The sequence below is a fragment of the Rhinopithecus roxellana genome, chromosome 5 (genome assembly GCF_007565055.1).
Source record: "Rhinopithecus roxellana isolate Shanxi Qingling chromosome 5, ASM756505v1, whole genome shotgun sequence".
Taxonomy (NCBI): domain Eukaryota; kingdom Metazoa; phylum Chordata; class Mammalia; order Primates; family Cercopithecidae; genus Rhinopithecus; species Rhinopithecus roxellana.
This window is the reverse complement of record NC_044553.1, coordinates 50,985,610-51,007,118: the sequence shown is the minus strand read 5'-3', so window position 1 is coordinate 51,007,118 and position 21,509 is coordinate 50,985,610. Positions and strand designations below refer to the sequence as shown.

At 35.8% G+C, this 21,509-nt stretch overlaps 1 protein-coding gene across 2 annotated transcripts in view; it reads left to right on the top strand.

Moving 5' to 3' along the window:
* Positions 1 to 21,509, top strand: part of AKAP6 (A-kinase anchoring protein 6) — a 653,085-nt gene that overhangs the window by 526,947 nt on the left and 104,629 nt on the right. For both annotated transcript variants that reach the window (XM_030931392.1, XM_030931393.1), the window contains 2 exons: positions 10,560 to 10,706; positions 13,795 to 14,019. In XM_030931392.1, the coding sequence (XP_030787252.1) occupies positions 10,560 to 10,706; positions 13,795 to 14,019 (372 nt within the window). The remainder of the gene's footprint in view (positions 1 to 10,559; positions 10,707 to 13,794; positions 14,020 to 21,509) is intronic.

The following is a 21,509-nucleotide window of genomic DNA, read 5'->3' as shown; positions in this document are numbered from 1 at the left end:
CAATCCTCATTCAATGCTTCATTTGCCCATAATGTATCCCAGCCAGGTAGACTTCTCATCTCTGCCTGAACACCCCTAATGAATGGAAACTCACTATCTTTCATGCTGTGTTCCTACTCAAGCTTCAGCCTTTGACCCCCAGCCTGACCTCTGAGGTCATATGGAACAAATTAATATTTTTTATGCAAAGGTCCTCTAAATATTCAAAGTCTGCTAACATGTCCTTCCTCTCTTCTCTCACCTCTAACTCTTATTTGCCCTCTTAGCTGAATACCTTTAGCTCATTCAACAGCTTGGCCCTTGGGGAAGTATTGAATCTTCTCCCTTACTGAAATGCTTTGTTTTGGAAACTTTGATACATTGTCTAGGTCCCTTTTGGAAAATGGAATGCAAGCAGTATCAGGTTGGGGCCTAGCAAATCACAGTCAAACTAATATATCCATTACCTTTCTTTTTTTAACCCTGTGTTTGTCTTAACTCAACCCAAAATCATGTTTCCTTTTGATATGGACAGGAAGCAGGGAAATATTGGGTAGAAGAGGGTGGGGGTCCCGGGCAAGGGCTCCACCCTCAAGCCTGGAACCACAGCCCTAAATGAGAACATGCATTCCTGTTTTCCTGCCTGAATGTTACCTTTTCCAAAACCACCCTGGCCCACCACACCCCCAATCCTGTACCCATAAAAATCCCAGGCTCCACTGGCAGAGAAGAGCAGTGCAGCAGAGAAGGAGAGAAGAGAAGAAGCGTCTGAATGTCAAGAGGAGTTCGGCCAGCTGGGGACAGTCAGAGAGGAGTTCAGCCAGGGATGGCCAAACTCTAGGGAAAGACTATCTTCCCACTCCGTCCCCTTCCTAGCTCCCCATCCCACTGAGAGCCATTTGCATCAGTAAAATCTTCCACATACATCACCTTTCAATCCATTTGTGTGGCCTGATTCTTCCTGGATGCCGGACAAGAATTCATGATGCGCCAGGTGCGGGAACCCAAAAAGGCTGTCACGCTGACTCTTCGCTAAGCTGTTAAACACTTAAGCCATCCACAGATGGCAAATGCTAAAAGAGCATTGTTTGTAACACATGCCCTCTGAGGCTCCAGAGGTTGTGGGCAACCCATAGACGCTGCCGCGGGCCAGTGCAGGTTTTTTTCCTGCTGGCACCCAAAGTCACTTGCCCTGGCTCCTGCACCCGCTCATCTGCATGCTACCCCTCCTGCAAGGAGTTGGAGTGCAGGTGGCCAAGTAAATGAGCCACACCTCTCTTAACACGTCTTGTGAAGGGCTCAGGGGAACTCTCCTGTCTCACTTTTTTTTTAAATTTACATCTACCTTCCATTGTCTGTTGACTCACATTGAACCTAAAGGCAAGTGAAGCCTTGTCACCTCCATTCTTTATGCAATTTAAAACTTTTTATAGTTTTGGAGTGGGGGTAGTGGGGTGAAATGGGGTGGTTATTAACTATCTGACTTTACATTTGTCATTTCTCCTTCTTAGATTTGACTCATTATGGCAGCATGTTTTGTTCCTTTTAGAGTCTATTATCATCTGAAATAGACATTGTAAAGTAGTTGCCTGCAGATTCATATCCAGAGACATAGTTTGGTCTGTGTAGTGTCAAAAAGTTTTAATGCAACATATAATAATTTTGAGACTTCATATAAAATATATGTGTGCATGTGTGTGTATGTGTGTATATAGGCTTTAAAATATATATGTCTGGCCATACTGAACCCAGGTTGAAGCCATATTTCCACGTGGTAACAGTTGGCAGAGCTGAGTTAAGGGTTGCCCCTTTTAGATGAGGCATATGCTTTCCCATCCTCCACGGTTCACCCTCTTATCTCTTACTGATGTTGGTTATTAGTAGTAATCACATTTATGCGTTCTTTATTTTAGTAAAAAAAATAATTTCCTTTTTATAACAGTAGCAATAGTTAGAATATGAAAGAGAGAAGAAGATTTATCCTTGCCCTACTCAATTCCTTGATATCATCTGCCTGGTAGTGAGGTGTTGGAGCTGGCTAATTCTGACTTATGAGAGCATATTGTTAAATATTCAGGAATTTTACCAGCAGCAACCACCATTGGTAGATTGGAATCAGTTACAGTGGGAGTATTTATACCAGGGAAATCAAGGAACACTACAAATCAGGTCTTTTTTTCTTCTTTTTTCTTTCTTCCTTTTTTTTTTTGCTTAGAGAACCGGTTTACTAGCATACCACTACACTTAGGTATTTGAGTTTATGATCTCTGAGCTAAAATATATATTATACTTTATTGATCAGTGAGATTAGTAAAATATCCCAATCTGATCAATATGCCATATTCATATTTTTCTTATCTATGTCATTAATAAAATATTTAATAAGAATGGACCAAAGAAGAGACCTATGGCATAACATCCATTAAACAATGATCTTTACATATAGTTGTTCAACAGGTCCTCAGTAAACCTTTGTGCTTCTAAATGATTGCATCCATCTGCTCACTTTATGCTTATGAAAATCTAATGGAAGCACATACACCTAATCCAGGAATTCACATTCTTGGTATAGGGATTTAAGTCATTAGATTTTGGGTGTATGTTCTTAGCAATTTAATTATGTTTAAAATCTGGTTAGTAGTGTAGTAAATAACTGGTATTGCTACAAAATTGCATTGAGAAGGTAATAAGTTTGAATTTCTACACAAGTTGACACTCAATTAAAATTTCCATATATCCAGTGAGTTAGCCAGTTCTTGGCTAGGGAGTTAGAGCAAATGCCTTCCTACTAAGCCGATCACTTCAAAACAGGCAAAATTTGTAATAGTGTCAAATCAGGACTGAATGCATCAACTAAAACTGGAGTTCAGCTTATCAAATACAGATCAAAAGCAAGAAATAGACTAGAGAGCACATGGGATATTTCTTCCTTAAATTTCTCTATTTTTTATTGACACTGGAGGAAGAAATAGCACATTAAAACCTCCTTACTGAATTACTGTCCTAAACCAATAGATCCATAGGGCTTGTTCAGCTAAAAGCCACAACAGACTTTGTAATGCAATGATGTAATCTTGGCTTTGTGTCATTTATATTCAACCTAAAAAAAAAAAACAAAAAAAAACAAAAAAAAAAAACAATTTTCCTGAATAGACAGGCTGACAACAATGTTGTTCGGTGTGGGTTTTTATTTGGATTCTTTCCAAATGGTTCACATGCCTTCACAGTAACACATCATGCCTGCTTACGTTTTTTGCTTGTATTCTAAACTTTTCCCCTTTTACTAGCTTTCTGTTTTTCTTTTAAAGTCTCAGTTATGTTTGTAAAACTAACCAGCTCTACCACAAAATTAGGATGTATCTTGCAGAGAGCATTCATTTTACTTTTTGCATATTTTTCCCGAGGTCATGTCAAGGTTAGTTTGAATTCCATCCTACATTAAGACTTCTTTCACAGCTATTTAGCTCGGCAGCCTACTCCCCGCTGGGGTCTGCCCCTTGGGCACGTCAAAGCTTCAGACCTGACAAATCACACACAGATGAAGCTGTACAGTTTTTTAAACAGTTTCATCAGTAACTTTTTTTTCTTTTTCACTATCCTCTTCATGTTGAGATTTTTTTTTTCTCTGAATTACCATTTCAGGAATGTTGATTTCCGTTTGAGACAATTTGTTTTTACATCAGAGTTGCAGACTAGCAGTATCATTTATTTTATAGTAAAGGGTATTAATAGCCTTCTGTCACCAAGACTGCAGACCTACAGACCATTCCTGACTATTATAACTGTAATTGCTTTATTAAAATCTATTTGTAACAGGAAGTGTAGTGTTGGAAATGTAGCTGTATCATAGAGTCTACCAGAATCTGAAAAAAAAATCAACCATAAAAATGCAGTTTATAAGGTATTATGAGTTGAGCCTGGAAATGTTTCTCAAATGGTTAATGATATGCTCTTATCAGTATTTTAGCAAATTATGAAACTGATGCAACTCCATTTCCTGTTTAATTGATGAAGTTAAAGTGCTTGGTTGCTAATGAGTGTATTAGCAAACAATGTCCCCTTTACAGGCTTAAGTAGATCAGGATTTTTAAAAAGCAGCTTACTATCCTTATTTTTATGGGATGAAAAATATTGACTGCCATAAAATTGCTAGACCAACTGAAGTAATGGTGTAATTATTTCTGTGCAGTGATTTTGGCAATTTCCAATGACCAGATTAAGGTTTTCTAGTTCCCACACTAGAAAATAGTTATTTTCTTTTACAAACTGTAGACTTTTCATTACATTTTCATTCAGGACAAACAACACCTGAAGATCTTTACTGCAGACTAAGCAGAAAACTTGGAAGTGAGGGGAAAAATAATATTTGAATGATTCTCCTCTCTTCAGTCTTCTTTTACAGTTTGCTCAACAGGAAAGTACCCAAAAGAAGGGTTCTGTAAAACGTTGCTTGGTTGAAACTAATTAAAGACAGGTCTAAATAGAAAAAGAAAAGAAAAAGGATCAAAGGAATTACATTAGGTGTCAGGACATCATTTGGGAGCGTTTTATTTATTTTTTGTAATTCGATTCCAGGAAAACGCTAAATTCTAAAAATGTCAATTTTTTGCCATAATTTTATATTTGGGTTATTTTTGCAATAAGATACACGTCAACAGGCAAACATCTTGAAGAAATCATTTCAGTATTGGCGCATTAACACATTATGGTGAAAGGGAGGCTTGTGCTTTTCACGCAGTGCATTTCAGTCTTCAATTAATGTGAAAGCACTACAATGCCTATGCAACTTCTCTTGCCTAGTGGTGCACCATTTATCATTGCAGTTTTACATTGACCTTGACACCCACTTCATTAGAATAAAGATTGTCTACCATTTAGGTTACATTGTTCCTCTGCACAGAGACCCCATGCAAATTTCTGTTCAGATAGAAGAGCTGCGAGGCTGTCAGAGGTCATCTGCATTAAATGATTGCAGCTATTTTCCAACTGCTTCTTTTCATTCTACTCAATTCAGGCTAGGAGGATCAATCAAGTCCTCTGCCTGAAACAGTGGGACTGCTGGGAATATAACTGTTTTTGGTAGTAGTGGATATGCCCTAAACAGTATTAAATATTTAATATAAACTCATTAAAGGCCATACAAAAGCTTCAGAAAGATATCAAATTTATAGAAATATCTAAGGGGATAGAGAACCTTTTTAAAAAGTAAATAAAAAATAATAATCAATATTATGCTTTTACAGGGTATGATTAAAATAGTTCTTAAACTTACTAAATTTTACCTATAGGAGACTTTTTTTCTCACCCTTGACATGGGTAAGAAAGAAAGGAGACAGGTAGACTTGGCGTCCTTATGCCGTATTTTATATGAAATTGACATGAAAGTTTTCAGTTATTGGTGTTTTTATTTTTGTTCTATAACAGTGACTTCTAGTCTAGCTATATTTATTTTTAAAGGCTTAGATATTTGTTATTTAAAAGAAATGATTGGAGAAATAAGTTGCCAGGTCTCCTACTTAAGTTTTCTGAGTGATATAATTGGAATTAAATTATTAATGGGAGATACTTTAAAAAAGATTGTTTTATGATCTTCTATTAGGGAATTTGCAATTCATTTTAATATTTGTAGTTTGATTTATATTAAAGATAATGCAATCTATGTCCAATTAACAGTACATGGCCAGTGTAATGTGATTTCCAGATCATGCAAATGGAATAAGCTAGAAGAGGGGGAAAACTCAATTCTTAACCTCAGGTGTAATTTGCTGTGCGAGTTCTGGCAATTTTAAATGACATTGCACTTTTTAATTTTTCCAAAGGCTCAGCAGCAAATTTATCCCAATCAGGAAAACCTATTATTAATTTACAAGGACAATTGTAGGAGTCTTTATAATTTCTCTATGCAATTACTCACCATAAATTCTAATGATAAAATACAAGGAGTTTGCAAGAAATAACGACTATTATTTGTCTTAGACTTGAACCCTTTTCTTCAATTTTGAACATCTTCTGGATGTGTTGGTGGTACTGACTCCATGTGCAGCATCATATGCATTGTGAGATGCTACACACAAGTCTTCTGAAAAGGGGGGCAGCACAAGAGCTGCTGCAAAGGCAACACTGGCCTCTAGCAGATTCCTGCACTCTGCATGTACAGCTGAGCTTGGACCCTGGACTTTTATATAAAAAGACTCTTTGTTCACCACTGAATGGCATTAGGCATGGACTTGCTGAGGGGCCACCATGAAGCCTCGAATGAAGAGGGCAAACACTAGCCAGAAAACACGTGAGAGTTGTAAATAGACACATCCCTGGATTTTTTTTTTGGCAAAAATGCATATTTTCACACATATTTTGCCAATAGTTTGGTGTTTTGGTGTGTTCCTAGCATTTGCTTTCTTACTGATAGACTAAGTAAGATATATTTTATTTTCTCAGTGTATTCTTCCTATCTATCTATCTATCTATCTATCTATCTATCTATCTATCTACCTACCTATCTATCTATCGTATCTATCAGTCAATCATGTGTATGTGGGAAAGGGAATCTCGCTGGATAAACAGGTGTTTGTGGCATTATTTGTACCAGGAAAGGCATTCAATCCTGTCATTCTAATAACTAGATCATTTCCCTTGTTTTAACTTTTCCTAATATAAAGTCAACTGAAGCTCAGTTAAAAGTAATATGGTATAAGACATAAATGCTCAAACCCTGATGACACAGAATACAACAGCCCTTTTCTAATAATCAAGAAATGTCTTTAGTTTAATTTGTGTGTTTCTCGCAGCCAAAGCTTCACTCTCTGTTCAGCAATGTCTGGTCTCTTTTCAGCATAACCAACAGAAGCACCATACAAAAGTCTTACAATGGATGTCTTAATCTCTCTGTGTGCTTTTAGAGCATTATTTTGAATTCCATCATGCTGCCTTTTTTCTTTCCTCTTCTGAAGTTTTATTACAACAGCAGAATTCCCAGGGAGCTTTGGGGGCAAGGTTCACATAATATAGCCCTGAAGTTTTGCTTAGGTGGAAGCCATCCCCCAATCCTGGCCATCTTTTGATGATCCTTCTGTTTCAAAAAGATTCACTGGGTAGAGTCATACAGCATTAGCTGTATATAGTTTATTTTTTATTTTTTTTATTTACCAGACAGTGAGCATCTACAACTCTTTCATGATGTTTTCTTTCTCTGACCTCACAGTGACAAGGCATCTTGTTCCTTAACATTGAGGGAGGCAGAAAAATGCTTGAGTTGCTCAATGTGTGCCTTCTATACCAGTTTCAAAATGGCTTATTCTTCTGGTTTCCATGGTGACAATTAACACTGTTTCAAGGCATTGTTCCAGTCTCCATTTGGGCAGAATTTTCGGTGTGATTTCTAACAAAAAAAAAGGAGGGGGACTTCGGTGTGGCGGGGAAGCCTTTAGCATAACTGTCAAAAAAGTTATCTCAATCAAGTCTTCATGCATTTCTAAGTATGTTTATTTCAGAAATTCCTGTTTTTGCTGACTTTGTTTTATAATTCAGTTTTAGCATTTGTGCTAAGTAAAGCACTCAATAGGAATTTTCTACAACTTCTTTAGTTCTTAGTTAAAATGGTGGGCTAGAGTTTGTAGTTATTTTTAACTTTTTTTTAAAAAGTTTTATTTATATTTTATACACAGGGATGACATTTAGAATAGTACTGTCCTGTGTCTTTAATTTAGATCATTCACATATCTATTAGGAGGCTTCATTAGTCAAAATTGAATTGGCCAAGCAAATACACTTAATAATGTAAATATGGCCTTTCAAGAGAGTATATTTTATTTTTGACTAGACAGAGAGGCCCACAGCAGGTGCTGTGGGGAAATTAAATACTGGATACTTATTTACCTTAGCACTCAAGAAAAGCTTTCTGACTTTAACTTTGCTAATCTCATTTTTGCCTATTGAAGAGTAGTCTATATCATAACATCCCCAGACTACAGGACACAATGGGGCAGCCTCTGCTCACTTACTGCTGTGGGTGGAATGAATATGAAGATTAAATTATCTTCTCACCACAGGATAAAGTAGCCCCACTTGATAGGATGACCGAAAACTGATAGAGCTGGCAGTTGATTCTCTGAGTCTAATGCTTCTGAAAAGATGTTAAGAGACAGAAGTGCAAAAACATACTAGCATCAACAAAAATAGAAGCTCCTGACATTATTGCACATACAGCTTGAGCCCCTAAATCGTATTAGATTTAACCTTGAATGTGCTTCAAAACTTAAAATAAATACTTTCACCTTAAATTATATAACATTTTAGTACCTTTCATTCATATATCAATACATCGAACAATTAACTAGATCCTCTTAGCTTTTATATTATAGTTTGAAGGCATTGTCCATCAATCACACCTTTCATCAAGCTGTTTAGACAGTAGGCTATATGGTGACAAAGACCGAGAGCATACATAAAGACAAGTTTCTTTTAAATGTAATAACCTTTTATAATAGCTATTGCAGTGACTACTTATATACATTTAACAGAGAAGATTAGTTTATTACATCTAAAATTAAATTAATTGCTTTTTATATTTTTATTTGTGTAAGACTGTCGTTTTTATGGGACACATCTAAGCTGTTTCCTTTCTTGACTGGTCTGCTGTGTGAGAGCTGTTTAAAGTTGGGGTGAAGAGGGGGGACAAGCTTGTCACAAGTTAAAGGATAACTGGTAGAGGCCATTCCCAAGTGGCACAGCCAGAGGACTCTCTCTGTCAATGTGTAATACCATGTGGCATAAGTAAAATATTTGAATAAGATTTTCCTGCCTGCCTGAAATACTGGTTCCCCCAATATTATGTGGAAATCTTACCAAATTAATTATGTAAATATTTGTCAGCTATATCATTTCAGATGGGAACCTAATTGCATAAAGCAGATTGTCATCTCCTCCAATCATCACATCATTCTAGAAACACTATGTAGGTTTCTAGAATACTTCTGAATATTGAATCCAGAAAATTCAAGTGGACAGTGTGTTTCCTAAGTGCTGGAGTAACATGGCCTTGGTAATTGCCTTCCATTAGAAAACGCAATCAGAATTTCTCCTGTATCACAGGCCAAATTCTAAAAGCGCTCTAAAGCAACCCTTGATTTTCTCCACTATGCATATTCATGTAATTTTGGATACTCTGACACCCTGATCAACATTCATTAATAATATGAAATGCTTTAAATCACCTCATTTAAAACATTTTGTTCTGTGATCCACAAATGACTAACATTTGGAGAAGTTTACATAATACAAATGATGTACATGTTTAGTGTAAATGAAAGATTAAAATATGAAACTAAAAGTATGCAAACATATGCATGCAAATGCGGAAGATCTACTAACCGAAACAGTGATTTCACACCTTCTTTTCCTTTAATCTGCTTCCAATTGTATTTTTGTTTGGGATCTTATATAATATCATGTTTTCAAGGTGAATGAAATCACCCAAGTGCTTGGGCACATTTGAACTTACTGATTTACTTATTTCCAGAGAAAAGTTTTTCTTATTAACTCTGATAAAGGTGTTTATCTTAGGGCACCCTTGGTCATTTAGGGCAAAGGAACAAATACTACCATGGAACTCAGTGACCTAAATATGGTGCCTGAAAGAAAAAAGTTTTAAAATTGCTATTATATTTTGGAAATGTGCTAAAAATGTAAAATATGTTTAATATTTTAACCAGAATCTAGATTTTCTACTCAGAGGTGTTTTTACATGTACATTTATAAAGTACAGTCATAGTCATTTATGGCTATCCATAATATAGGACTAACTATAGAGTTATCCAAATAGAGTTATTTGAAGAGAATTACCATAGTAACTGTCATATTAAATAGCACTTACATTATCTCCAGCAAAACATCTTTTAGGAGAGACTCTCTTGGCAGTTTGTTAGAATATAATACATACTCGGGGGAGAGGGTTCTGTAGTCAACTATGATTTGGGGGATATTTTACAGTAATCAATAAGCAAGCATAGATTTGTAACTATTCCTAAAATGGTAGCTTTCCTTTTTCTCTCTATATGTACCTTTTCTCCAAGCCCACACAGAATTTTTAAGGAAAAGAAAATGAAAACAAAATGTTAACTGAGAATTCAGAGAACTTACATAATCTTCATGAATAATTTTATTTCTTCCACTTTGAGACTGGTCCTTTAGGGGCAGAGATGAGAGGCGGACAGCACTCTGGAGCCAAATAATGACCAAAATTAAATGTAATATTAAACCCCCGTAGACCAGTTATTGTCCTATTTGGAATATTTTAAAGATCAATTATGTGTATAAACTTGAGTTTAAGAAAGAAATCTTAGTCAACTAAATGTAATAACTGTGTGTGTGTGTGTGTGTGTGTGTGTGTGTGTGTGTGTGTGTGTGTATAATATATTCAGCAATATTCTTCATCTACTCAAAGTACTTAGGTTTAGCCTCCCCATAAATTTTATTGGGAACAAAAACTTTTAATGCTCATAAGCATCACAAATTCTGTGTTCAATGATTTTCTAAGAACACCTCTCTCCCTAATGATATCTCTTTTTCTCTTTTCATTTTAGCGATACAGTGTGGAAATGTCCATCAGACACCTGAAAAAGACAGAGCTGCTTAGTAAGGTTGAAGCTTTGAAGAAAGGTGGCGTTTTACTACCAAATGATCTCCTTGAAAAAGTGGATTCAATTAATGAAAAATGGGAACTGCTTGGGGTATTTGCATTTTTATTACTGTTTGTAGGTTATGTGTACATTTTTTGCGTAGTGAAGTACTCTATCTGTCTGATTTCTAATTTGAGGCACAAATATCTCTCTCTTTCAATTCACTACCTACATTTCAAACAACCTATTCATGCTATTATGGGAAAGACACTGCTTTTCCTCTTCTGTTGATTTTTTTTTTTCTGAGCTTGTCTCTTCTCAGATTTTAATAATTTTGGTTCTTTAATACATGAAAAAGTAAGTAAAATATGCCATGTATTATGGGTATGCACCACGTCAACTATAATACAGTATATCTGATATATACTGACTGTCATGCTTGAATGAATATTAATAGAATTTATTCTGAAGGTACATGTAAGAGACATCTACTGTTTAACTATTTACTGTACCCTTAAGATGAAAAGTAGAGTTGTCACTACAGCTTTCAAGTCACACTAAAGCCACCAAAACAAAGATGCAAATTTGACCCAAATCTGAATTGCAGAATTGAATCAGCCTGTGTTTTGTGCCTCAATTTCCAGCTCACTTTTAACAAAAGCCAAAAAAAAAAAAAAGTTTCATGTAATTCATTTCACGCAATGATGGGCTGGGTCTCAGCCAAAGACTGAGATGCAAGAATCTAGCAAAAAGGCAATATAGAGATTCTGTTACCCAGAGACCAGGATGGCACTGTGCAGGAGACAGTGCTGTCCTTTTGTTGGAAGACAGCTGAGAGAAAAGTTAAACTGTATTTTTTCATCAGCTTCTCTCCTAAATTGCCTTCACTTCAAATCAAGGGTAAGCTATATTTGTCAATTACCTAAATAATTAATTATAACAGCCAAGTATGGGCGATGTCAGTTATGGAGCATAATTTTGCATGACTTCCATTTTTCTACCTTAAAAAAATTTTTTTAGATAAATAATGCTCCAAAAATATTTTGAATAGAAAGCTCTTCATGTACCTTGTTGATTTGGAGGAATGCCAGTATTCTGTTTATGCCATGCCTAATCTGGGAGATTAAAAAACTGCAAGTTTAAGTCCTTGTTTCTCATTTAAATTCACTACACTCTGCAGTTGTGCAAAGTAACTTAAAATGTTAAAAGTTTTTCATCTAACATATTGTTGCTTTTTAATAATAATTAATGGCTTTCAATTTATAATACAGTGACTTAAATCAAAATCTGCCAAATTCTACAGCATTCATTGATCTCAGACAGGAGAAATGTGGTTAGTGTATGACATTTTAAAAGGTTGTTTAGTACATAGATAAGAATGGCAACCTTATGTGCTTGATAAAGTAGTGATAAGTCTGTTTACATTGCATTTTAATATATCCATTGCTAATTTGATAAATAACAACAATATTTTTAGAAAACTGTTTAAGTTGTGTCACGTGTATTGCTTCCTCACAGAATTTTAAGCCAACATTATATTGAAAAAAGAAATAATATTTAGCTCTCCTTTATAAATCAGAGACTTTAAAAATAGTTGCCATTTTGGCAAAAATATCATTCAAATACAACATGCAGGTTTGCAGTGGGAGAGTAGGGTGAGGGAAGATTTTTTATAAATCCTGTACCATGCTAATACCACCAGGCATACTGTTTTAATTGGCATGATTACATTTTAATTGGCATGAAAAAAATTAAAGACAAGGATTTTAACTTCTAACAATAGTAAAATAGAGGGATATGGTTTTTAATATTACTTTCATCTAAGGTGAACAGTGTGGAATGGAAATACATTAGAATGAAATGTCAGTGGTGCGTACAGTTTAATCTGTGAAATTTTGTCCCCTGTGCTGCATATTACTCTGTCTCAATTGCATATTAAACAACCCTATCAAGGCAGGCATTGGCATCTGCTGTGCTGACACAAATTGTGAATTAAATGAAATTGATGTCCTCTGTCGTATATTTATGAAGACGGACCATTCTCTGAAGTATTCTGTTTATGAAGAATTTATGATTGCAAACTGTTCCAGAACAAAAAAGTGGCAATAAATTCTTTTTTGTGACCCTACCCTCCAAGGGCATTGATTTCACCTCCTGCTGCTACTTTTGTTACAGCATAAAAACAATAGCTAAATCTGGATTCCACTGAGGGTCTTCAAATTATCAATATTTTCACCATGAAAACACAAGGGTGTCACCATGAAAATACAAGGGTGTTGCCAAGAAAGGCTATTTTTCTGCTACAATCTCCTAAAGATACTATTTACAGAACACTACACACCAGATGAATGTTTGTTGACTTAATTTTATTTGTGTTTTAAAGCTTATTTTTGTAGGTTTAATTCATCATTATAGATTTAAATCCTATTGATTGGGAGTGCTTTCCACTAGAAAGAAAAAAAGAAAAGAGCCCTCCCTGACAACACTCTCCTGCCATAGTGATTAATTTAAGTAGGCTTCTAGCATAGTGAATTGGGGATTATTTTAACACATATTCGGTATTAGAAAGTCCAGCATCCAGAAATGCAAAATGGAAAGAATTGTGGAATCGAACAATTTCCAAGTCAGGTAAAATCAACAAAATCACCAAGGAGGCTTCCTTTTCTTAAAACCCTTTAGTTATACGGTTTCAGGAATACTTCACAAAACAAAAAATGGAAGTTAATTCTCCATGCTTCATCTACTCTTGGCCTCTTTAGTATATTTATTAAACTTATATCTCCTGAACGTTTTATGTGGAGACTTTTTTACTATAAAGTCCTATCATGAGAATTCAAATGAATTTTTCTCTGTGACCAAAAAAATTCAAATGAATTTTTATCTGGTGAACTGTGGGCCAAATCTCCTTTCTGTTAAAGGAAAGTAAGTGAATGAGGAATGAGGTCTTCTTAAGTATCCGCTGGTACTCAGAACAACTTGCACTGAGAATTCAAATACTAAATGGAACAACGACCTAATCTGAACTGAAAGTCAGTAGTGAGGTGGCAGGTATAGATGGATGCTTCCAGATGGCTCTTGTTACCAACAAAACTGTAATCTGTTTCTGGTACCTAAGCTAATCTATGTTTTTGTTTTTTTGTTGTTCGTGGTGGGTTTTTTTGTTTGTTTTATTTTTTTGTTTTTTAATCTGATGCATTAGAAAACCCTAGGAGAGAAGATCCAGGACACAATGGCAGGGCACAGTGGGTCCAGTCCACGTGACCTGCTCTCTCCTGAAAGTGGAAGCCTGGTAAGGCAGCTGGAGGTCAGGATCAAAGAACTGAAAGGGTGGCTAAGAGATACAGAGCTTTTCATCTTCAATTCCTGTCTGAGACAAGAAAAGGAAGGAACAATGAATACTGAGAAACAACTGCAATACTTTAAGGTAATAAAAAAACAATCAAAGTTGATAAAAAGCTCTTTTTATGGTAGGGATGAAATATTTATCAAGTACATAAAGTATTATACCCATGTATCTATGTATCACTGTGCACCTAAATGTTTCCTTGAATTTATAGACAACCTCCACATTTCTTATATGCCTCTGTGTGTATAAAGATGAACATTAAGCATATCAAACATACATTGTAGAGGGAAAATCTCTGCTGCATGTGTGTTTTTTGCAATGCTTGTTGAGGGAGGACTTTGATGAATTAAAAGCAGACCAGCAAACATTAAAGATTACTAAGGCCTTTGAAGGACAGACCTAAATGTTCTATAAATAACTTGGATAAAAATACTTACACAAATTGATATGATAAAAACACATGATTTAATCGAAGTCCATTACTGCTAACAAAAGGAAACATAATTTTTACATATGAAAGAGTCAACTACTTATGGAGGGAAGAAATAAAGCAAAACAAGTTCCTACATTACAGGCATATTCCATTATAGAATCTACCAACCTCAGCAACACAACTATTCATATTCACTGTATGTCCATGGAGAGGCATTTCACCTGGTTTGTTTCTATTGTTTACACAATATCTATTTAAAAGCAATTTAACATTAGAATGTTTTCCCCTATTGCCCAACCTAGCCCATACTGCTTGAATCCTTCCATAAAAGCAGTCATTATTTGGGTTCTGGCTAGTGTCAGCCTGAGGCTTTGGGGTTGCAGAATTTGAATTTCGTGGCAATAAATCTTCATCACGAGAAATCTTAGAGAGGAGTAAAAGGAAAAACAAGAAGAAAAAAACTTTTTGGAACCAAGCAACCATTTCTTCTCAAAGCATTGTAGGTCCAGGTTTTATTCGTCCCACCCTGCCTGCAGTCATCCAGTAATCTGTCAGAAAATTTAGTCACATGTGATTCACGTTCTGTCTGCCAAACAGGCAGAGTCATCTTGCTCACCTCTATAACCCAAGAGGAGGCACCCTCAAAGACAAGACCACAATACTTCCCAATAAACTATCTGCATTGCACACCTATAAATTAGCTTTCATTGAAAACCTCCTCTTCTGCCACTTAATGGACAGACCAAACTGGAAGTTAAAGTGTCTTGCCAAAACAAATGGGTTTATGGTCTGAAATCTAATACCCAGATGATTTGCTGTTTTATCTCCATTTGACTCATTCTAACCTCTACTGCAGGGAGATGGAATCTTCAGCTCTTTTAATGAAACTTTTCAAACTTTTTGAGATTATGGAGCCCTGATGATTTTTCTTTATGACTTGAAACTAGTTCCTTTCTAAAGTTGACCTTGAGGAGTTTGATCACATAAGTTAGGGGGATCTAGCATAATGGCACTTTTTTATTGTTTTTAAAGAAAATTGTCGGCCGGGCGCGGTGGCTCAAGCCTGTAATCCCAGCACTTTGGGAGGCCGAGACGGGCGGATCACGAGGTCAGGAGATCGAGACCATCCTGGCTAACACTGTGAAACCCCGTCTCTACTAAAAAAATACAAAAAACTAGCCGGGCGAGGTGGCGGGCGCCTGTAGTCCCAGCTACTCGGAGGCTGAGGCAGGAGAATGGCGGTAAACCCGGGAGGCGGAGCTTGCAGTGAGCTGAGATCCGGCCACTGCACTCCAGCCCGGGCGACAGAGCGAGACTCCGTCTCAAAAAAAAAAAAAAAAGAAAAAAAAAGAAAATTGTATTCATGACTGTTGGAATAAATCTCTTTCCTAGCCAGAATTTTAAATAATTCTGAGCTATTTACTCTTAGTGTTTAGTGTGTGATTAATCCAGTGTTCTGTGTGTTACCACATTCACTGGAAGAATGGAAGCAAATGTTTGTAATATAATAATAATATAATGTAATGTTTGTAACCTGTCAAAATTATAATTGGTAATAAGCATGTACAGAGTAAAAAATTTTTACTTACCACAAACCCAAAGAACAGGTACACTCTGCCTTTCTAAGTGATGAAACAGCTCAGACAGGAGAGTGACTGAAGAACCTTTTTACATATGAGAAACCCTCTGCCATGCTCTGCCTCTTGTGGGTTCCCAAAGGTCTCCTGCCATGACTCATCACACAGAAGAGGACAGGCTTTATCCACAGGGTTTAGCTTTATGATTCTTTATCCTACAAATCCTCAGCCTTTTAACAGAACTGAAGTCCTTTATATGACACTGAGTAATGATAGATAAACTACAATGTACTCTCCAGGAGAATGGAAGGGAAGGTGCTGCATATGAAAAGGAAAACCCATAGCTTTGTAGACAGAACTGTGTTTCCTTCTGATAGATTGGTCTGGGATGAGACAAGGGATCAGGATCTTCAGTTTTCAGAAAAAAGCACAAACCAATTGTGGAACATTTTCCTTTTCTTTAAGCAATAAGTATGAGAAATATGGGATTAGACACAGGAGAAAATTCTACCCAACAAAGAAAGAGTCCAAACTCAGCAAGAGGGAAGAAACATGAAGGTGTGGACCTAAGAGCCCTGGGACAGGAATGCAGAATTATCGAGGAATGAACACACTCTGACAACAAAATGCAGGAGAGCATGTCAGGGATTTAATGAGGCCAGCTGGCAAAGGGCCCCTTCGAGCTGCGTGTGTGCAGCTTCCATGCCATTGGCTGGAAAGCACTACTTTTTAATGATGACCCTTCAGAGAGAAAAGAAAATAATTGCTTAATCATGTGTTCCTTGGATCCCATAACCAAATACATTATTCTAAAGATTCAAAATGGGAAGATATTATTCCTTAGCAGCTAAACAAGGCCACAGCACTGGCCTGGTCCCAAAACCAGTTGAGGAAGAGCCAGTTTAGACCTGTTACAAGACTTTGTCATCAAGAAGGTGAATGAAGGCCGGGCGCGGTCGCTCAAGCCTGTAATCCCAGCACTTTGGGAGGCCGAGACGGGCGGATCACGGAGGTCAGGAGATCGAGACCATCCTGGCTAACATGGTGAAACCCCGTCTCTACTAAAAAATACAAAAATCTAGCCAGGCGAGGTGGCGGGCGCCTGTAGTCCCAGCTACTCCGGAGGCTGAGGCAGGAGAATGGCGGGAACCCGGGAGGCGGAGCTTACAGTGAGCTGAGATCCGGCCACTGCACTCCAGCCTGGGCGACAGAGCGAGACTCTGTCTCAAAAAAAAAGGTGAATGAGTGGATTCGATTTAATAATCTTGTTGATGATTAATGAACCAAATCTGCTTTCATAATTTAAATTTGACAAAGCACTTTTATGCATATTGTTATACTTAAAATATGCACTAATTATATAAGTCAGAAAATTATGATTACCTTCTTATATGTGTGGGTATTTATTTTTATGAATGAAGAATTTGTGTTGTGGGAAGGTAATGTGACTCGTTTGAATCCCCATAGCAACCAGCAGTAGAGACAGAGGAGAAACGATTGTCTTTGAGTACAGATTCCCATCCTATCATTCACTGACTTCAAATAAACTTTGAAACTTTGTTTTACTCTAAATCAGGGGTTGACCAACATTTTCTGTTAAAGCCAGATAGTAATATAATCTCTGTACGAATTATTCAGCTCTGCCATCATAGTGCAAAAGCAGCCACAGACAATATGTAAATGAATAAGTATGGCTGTGTTCAATAAAACTAATTTACAAAGCTATTTACAAATGCAGGGCAGTGGGCTTGATTTGACCTAGAGGCCATAGTTTCCTGACCCTGCTCTAGATTACAAAAATTATTACAAGCATGAGAATGGATACAGACTGTGTCGTCTTTAAAGAAAGGAGACCATGCTACAATTGCATTAGGGGGACAAAAAGTTATTTTAATAATTGTAACAACCACAACTAATATGTATGAGGCATACTTTCTAAATGTTTTACCTGCATTCACTTATTACTCATCACCATCCTGAGACTTACTATATTTTATTTTTATAATATATATTTTATTTATATATATTTTATATAATCTTTTATATTTTATTTTTATTTTTTATTTTTATTTTTTATTTATATTTATTTTTATTTTTTAAATTTTTAAAATTTGTGGGTACATAGTAGGTGTATATATTTATGGAGCACATGAGATTTTTTTGTTACAGACATGCAATGAGTACTAATCACATTGTGGAGAATGGTGACTAAATCCCCTCAAGTATTTACCTTTTATGTTACAAACAATACTATTAAACCTTTTTAGTTATTTAAAAATATACAATTAAGTTGCTATTGACTATAGTCCCCCTGTGGTGCTATCAAATACTAGGTATTATTCATTCATCCTATTTTTTTCTTTGTACCCATTAACCATCCCGTTTGCCCCTACTACCCTTTCCAGCCTCTGGTAACCATCCCCCCAACTCTCTATGTCTGTGAGTTCAATTGTTTTAATTTTTAGAGGCCACAAATAAGTGAGAACATACAATGTTTGTCTTTCTGTTCCTGGCTTATTTCACTTAACAAAATGATCTCTGGTTTGATCTACATTGTTGTAAATGATACGATCTCGTTCTTTTTTATAGCTGAATAGTATTCCATTATGTATATGTACCACATTTTCTTTATCCATTCATCTGTTGGTGTGTACTTAGGTTGGGCTTCCAAATCTTGGCTATTGTGAATAGTGCTGCAACAAATATGAGAGTGCAGAAATTTCTTCAATATACTGATTTCCTTTCTTTTAGATATATATACCTAGCAGTGGGATTGTTGGATCATATGGTAGCTCTATTTTCAGTTTTTTGGGGAACCTCCAAACTATTCCCCATAGTGGTTGTCCTAATTTACATTCCCACCAACAATGAACAAACGTTCCCTTTTCTCCACATCTTCGCCAGCATTTGTTATTGCCTGTCTTTTGGATAAAAGCCATTTTAACTGGAGTAAGATGGTATCTCATTGTAGATTTAATTTTAATTTCTGTGATGCTCAGTCATGTTGAGTCCCTTTTCATGTGCCTGTTTGCCATTTCTGTGTCTTCTTTTGAGAAATGGCTATTCAAACCTTTTGCCCATTTTTTGATCATATTATTAGATTTTTTCCCTATAGAGTTGTTTGAGCTTCTTGTATATTCTGGTTATTAATCCCTTGTCAGATGGGTAGTTTGCAAATATTTTCTCCCATTCTGTGGGTTGTGTCTTCATCTTGTTGATTATTTCCTTTGCTGTGCAGTAGCTTTTTATCTTGATGTGATCTCATTTGTCCATTTTTGCTGAGGTTGCTTGTGCTTATGAGATATTACTCAAGAAATGTTTGCCCAGATCAATGCCCTAGAGACTTCCCCCAATGTTTTCTTGTATTAGTTTCATAGTTTGAGGTCTTAGATTTAAGTCTTTAATCCATTTTTATTTGATTTTTGTATATGGTGAGAGGTAGGGATCTAGTTTCATCTTCTGCATATAGAGATCCAGTTTTCCCAGCACCGTTTATTGAAGAGACTGTCTCTTCCACAGTGTATGTTCTTGGCAATTTTGTTGAAAATTAGTTCACCGTAGGTGTGTGCGTTCGTTTTTGGGTTCTCTATTCTGTTCCATTCACCTATGTGTCTATTTGTAGGCTGGTACCATGCTATTTGGTTAACTACTAACTCTGTAGTGTAATTTGAAGTCAGGTATACAGTTTTATTCTTTTTGCTCAGGATAACTTTACCTATTCTGTGGTTCCATATACATTTTAGCATTGCTTTTTCAATTTCTGTGAAGAATGTCATTGGTATTTTGATAGAGATCATATTGAATTTGTAGATTGCTTTGGATAGTATGGATGTTTTAACAATATTGATTCTTCCAATCCATGAAAATGGAGTATCTTTCCTTTTTTTCTTTTTTCTTTTTTTTCTTTGTGTGTATGTGTTCTCTTCAATTTCTTTCATCAGTGTTTTGTTATTTTAATTATAGAGATTTTTCAGTTCTTTGGTTGATTCCTAGTATTTTTATTTGAGGCTATTATAAATGGTATCACTTTTATTAATCTCTTTTTCAGATTGTTCACTGTTGACATATAGAAATGCTACTGATTTTGGTGTGTTGATTTTGTATCCTGCAACTTTACTGAATTTATTAATTCGAATAGGTTTTTTAGGAGTCTAGGTTTTTTCAGATATAAGATATTATCTGCAAATGCAGATAATTTGACCTCTTTTTTTCTAATTTGGATTCCTTTATTTCTTTCTCTTGTCTGATTGCTTTAGCTAGGACTTCCAGAACTATGTTGGTGACAGTGAAAGTGGATATTCTTGTCATGTTGCAAATCTTAGAGGAAAGGTTTTCAGTTTTCTCCCATTCAGTGTGATACTATCTGTGGCTCTGTCGTATATAGCTTTGATTATGTTGAGATATGTTCCGTCTATCCCCATTGTTTTTTTTTAAGGTTTTTACCATGTAAGGATGTTGAATTCTATCCAGTGCTTTTTCAGCATCAATTTAAAGGATCACATGGTTTTTATCTTTCATTCTGTCAATATGATGGATCACATTGATTGATTTGCATATGTTGAACCATTCTTGCATCCTTCAGATAAATTCCCCTTGGTCGTGATGAATGATCTTTCTAATGTATTATTGAATTTGGTTTGCTAGTATTTTGTTGAGGGTTTTTGCATCAATATTCATCAGAGATATTAGCCTGTAGGTGTTTTTTTTTTTTTTTTCTTTTTTTAAATGTGTCTCTGTCTGGTTTTGGTATCTGGGTAATACTGGTCTCATAGAATGAGTTTGGAAGTATGCCCTCCTCCTCTATTTTTTGGAATAATTTGAGTATGATTGGTATTAGTTCTTTAAATGTTTGGTCGCATTCGGTGGTGAAGCCATCGGGTCCTTGGCTTTTCTTTACTGGGGGACTCTTTATTATGGCTTCAATCTCATTACTTGTTATTGGTCTCCAGGTTTTGGATTTCTTCCTGGTTCAATCTTGGTAGGTTGTATGTATCTAGGAATTTGTTCATTTCTTCCAGGTTCTCCAATTTATTGGCATATAGTTGCTCATAGTAGCCACTAATGATCCCCTGAATTTCTGAAGTATCACTTGTAATGTTTCCTTTTTCATTTCTGATTTTATTTATTTGGATCTTCTCTCTTTTTCTGTTAGTCTGCCTAAAGGTTTTTCAATTTTGTTAAACTTAAAAAAAATGACTTTTGATTTCCTTAATCTTTTGTATTTTTTTCTTCATTTCAATTTCTTTTGTTTCTGCTCTGATTTTCGTTATTTCTTTCCTTCTAATTTTGGGTTTGGTTTGCTCATGCTTTTCTAGTTCTTTAAGATGCTTTATTATATTGTTTGTTTGAAGTTTTTCCTCTTTTTTGATGTAGGCACTTATAACTACAAAATTCCCTGTTAGTACTGCTTTTACTGTATCCCATAGGTTTTGGCATGTTGTATTTCCATTATCATTTGTTTCAAGAAACTTTTCAATTTCCTTCTCAATTTCTTTATTGACCCATTGGTCATTCAGGAGCATATTGTTTAATTTCCTTGTGTTTGTATAGTTTCCAAA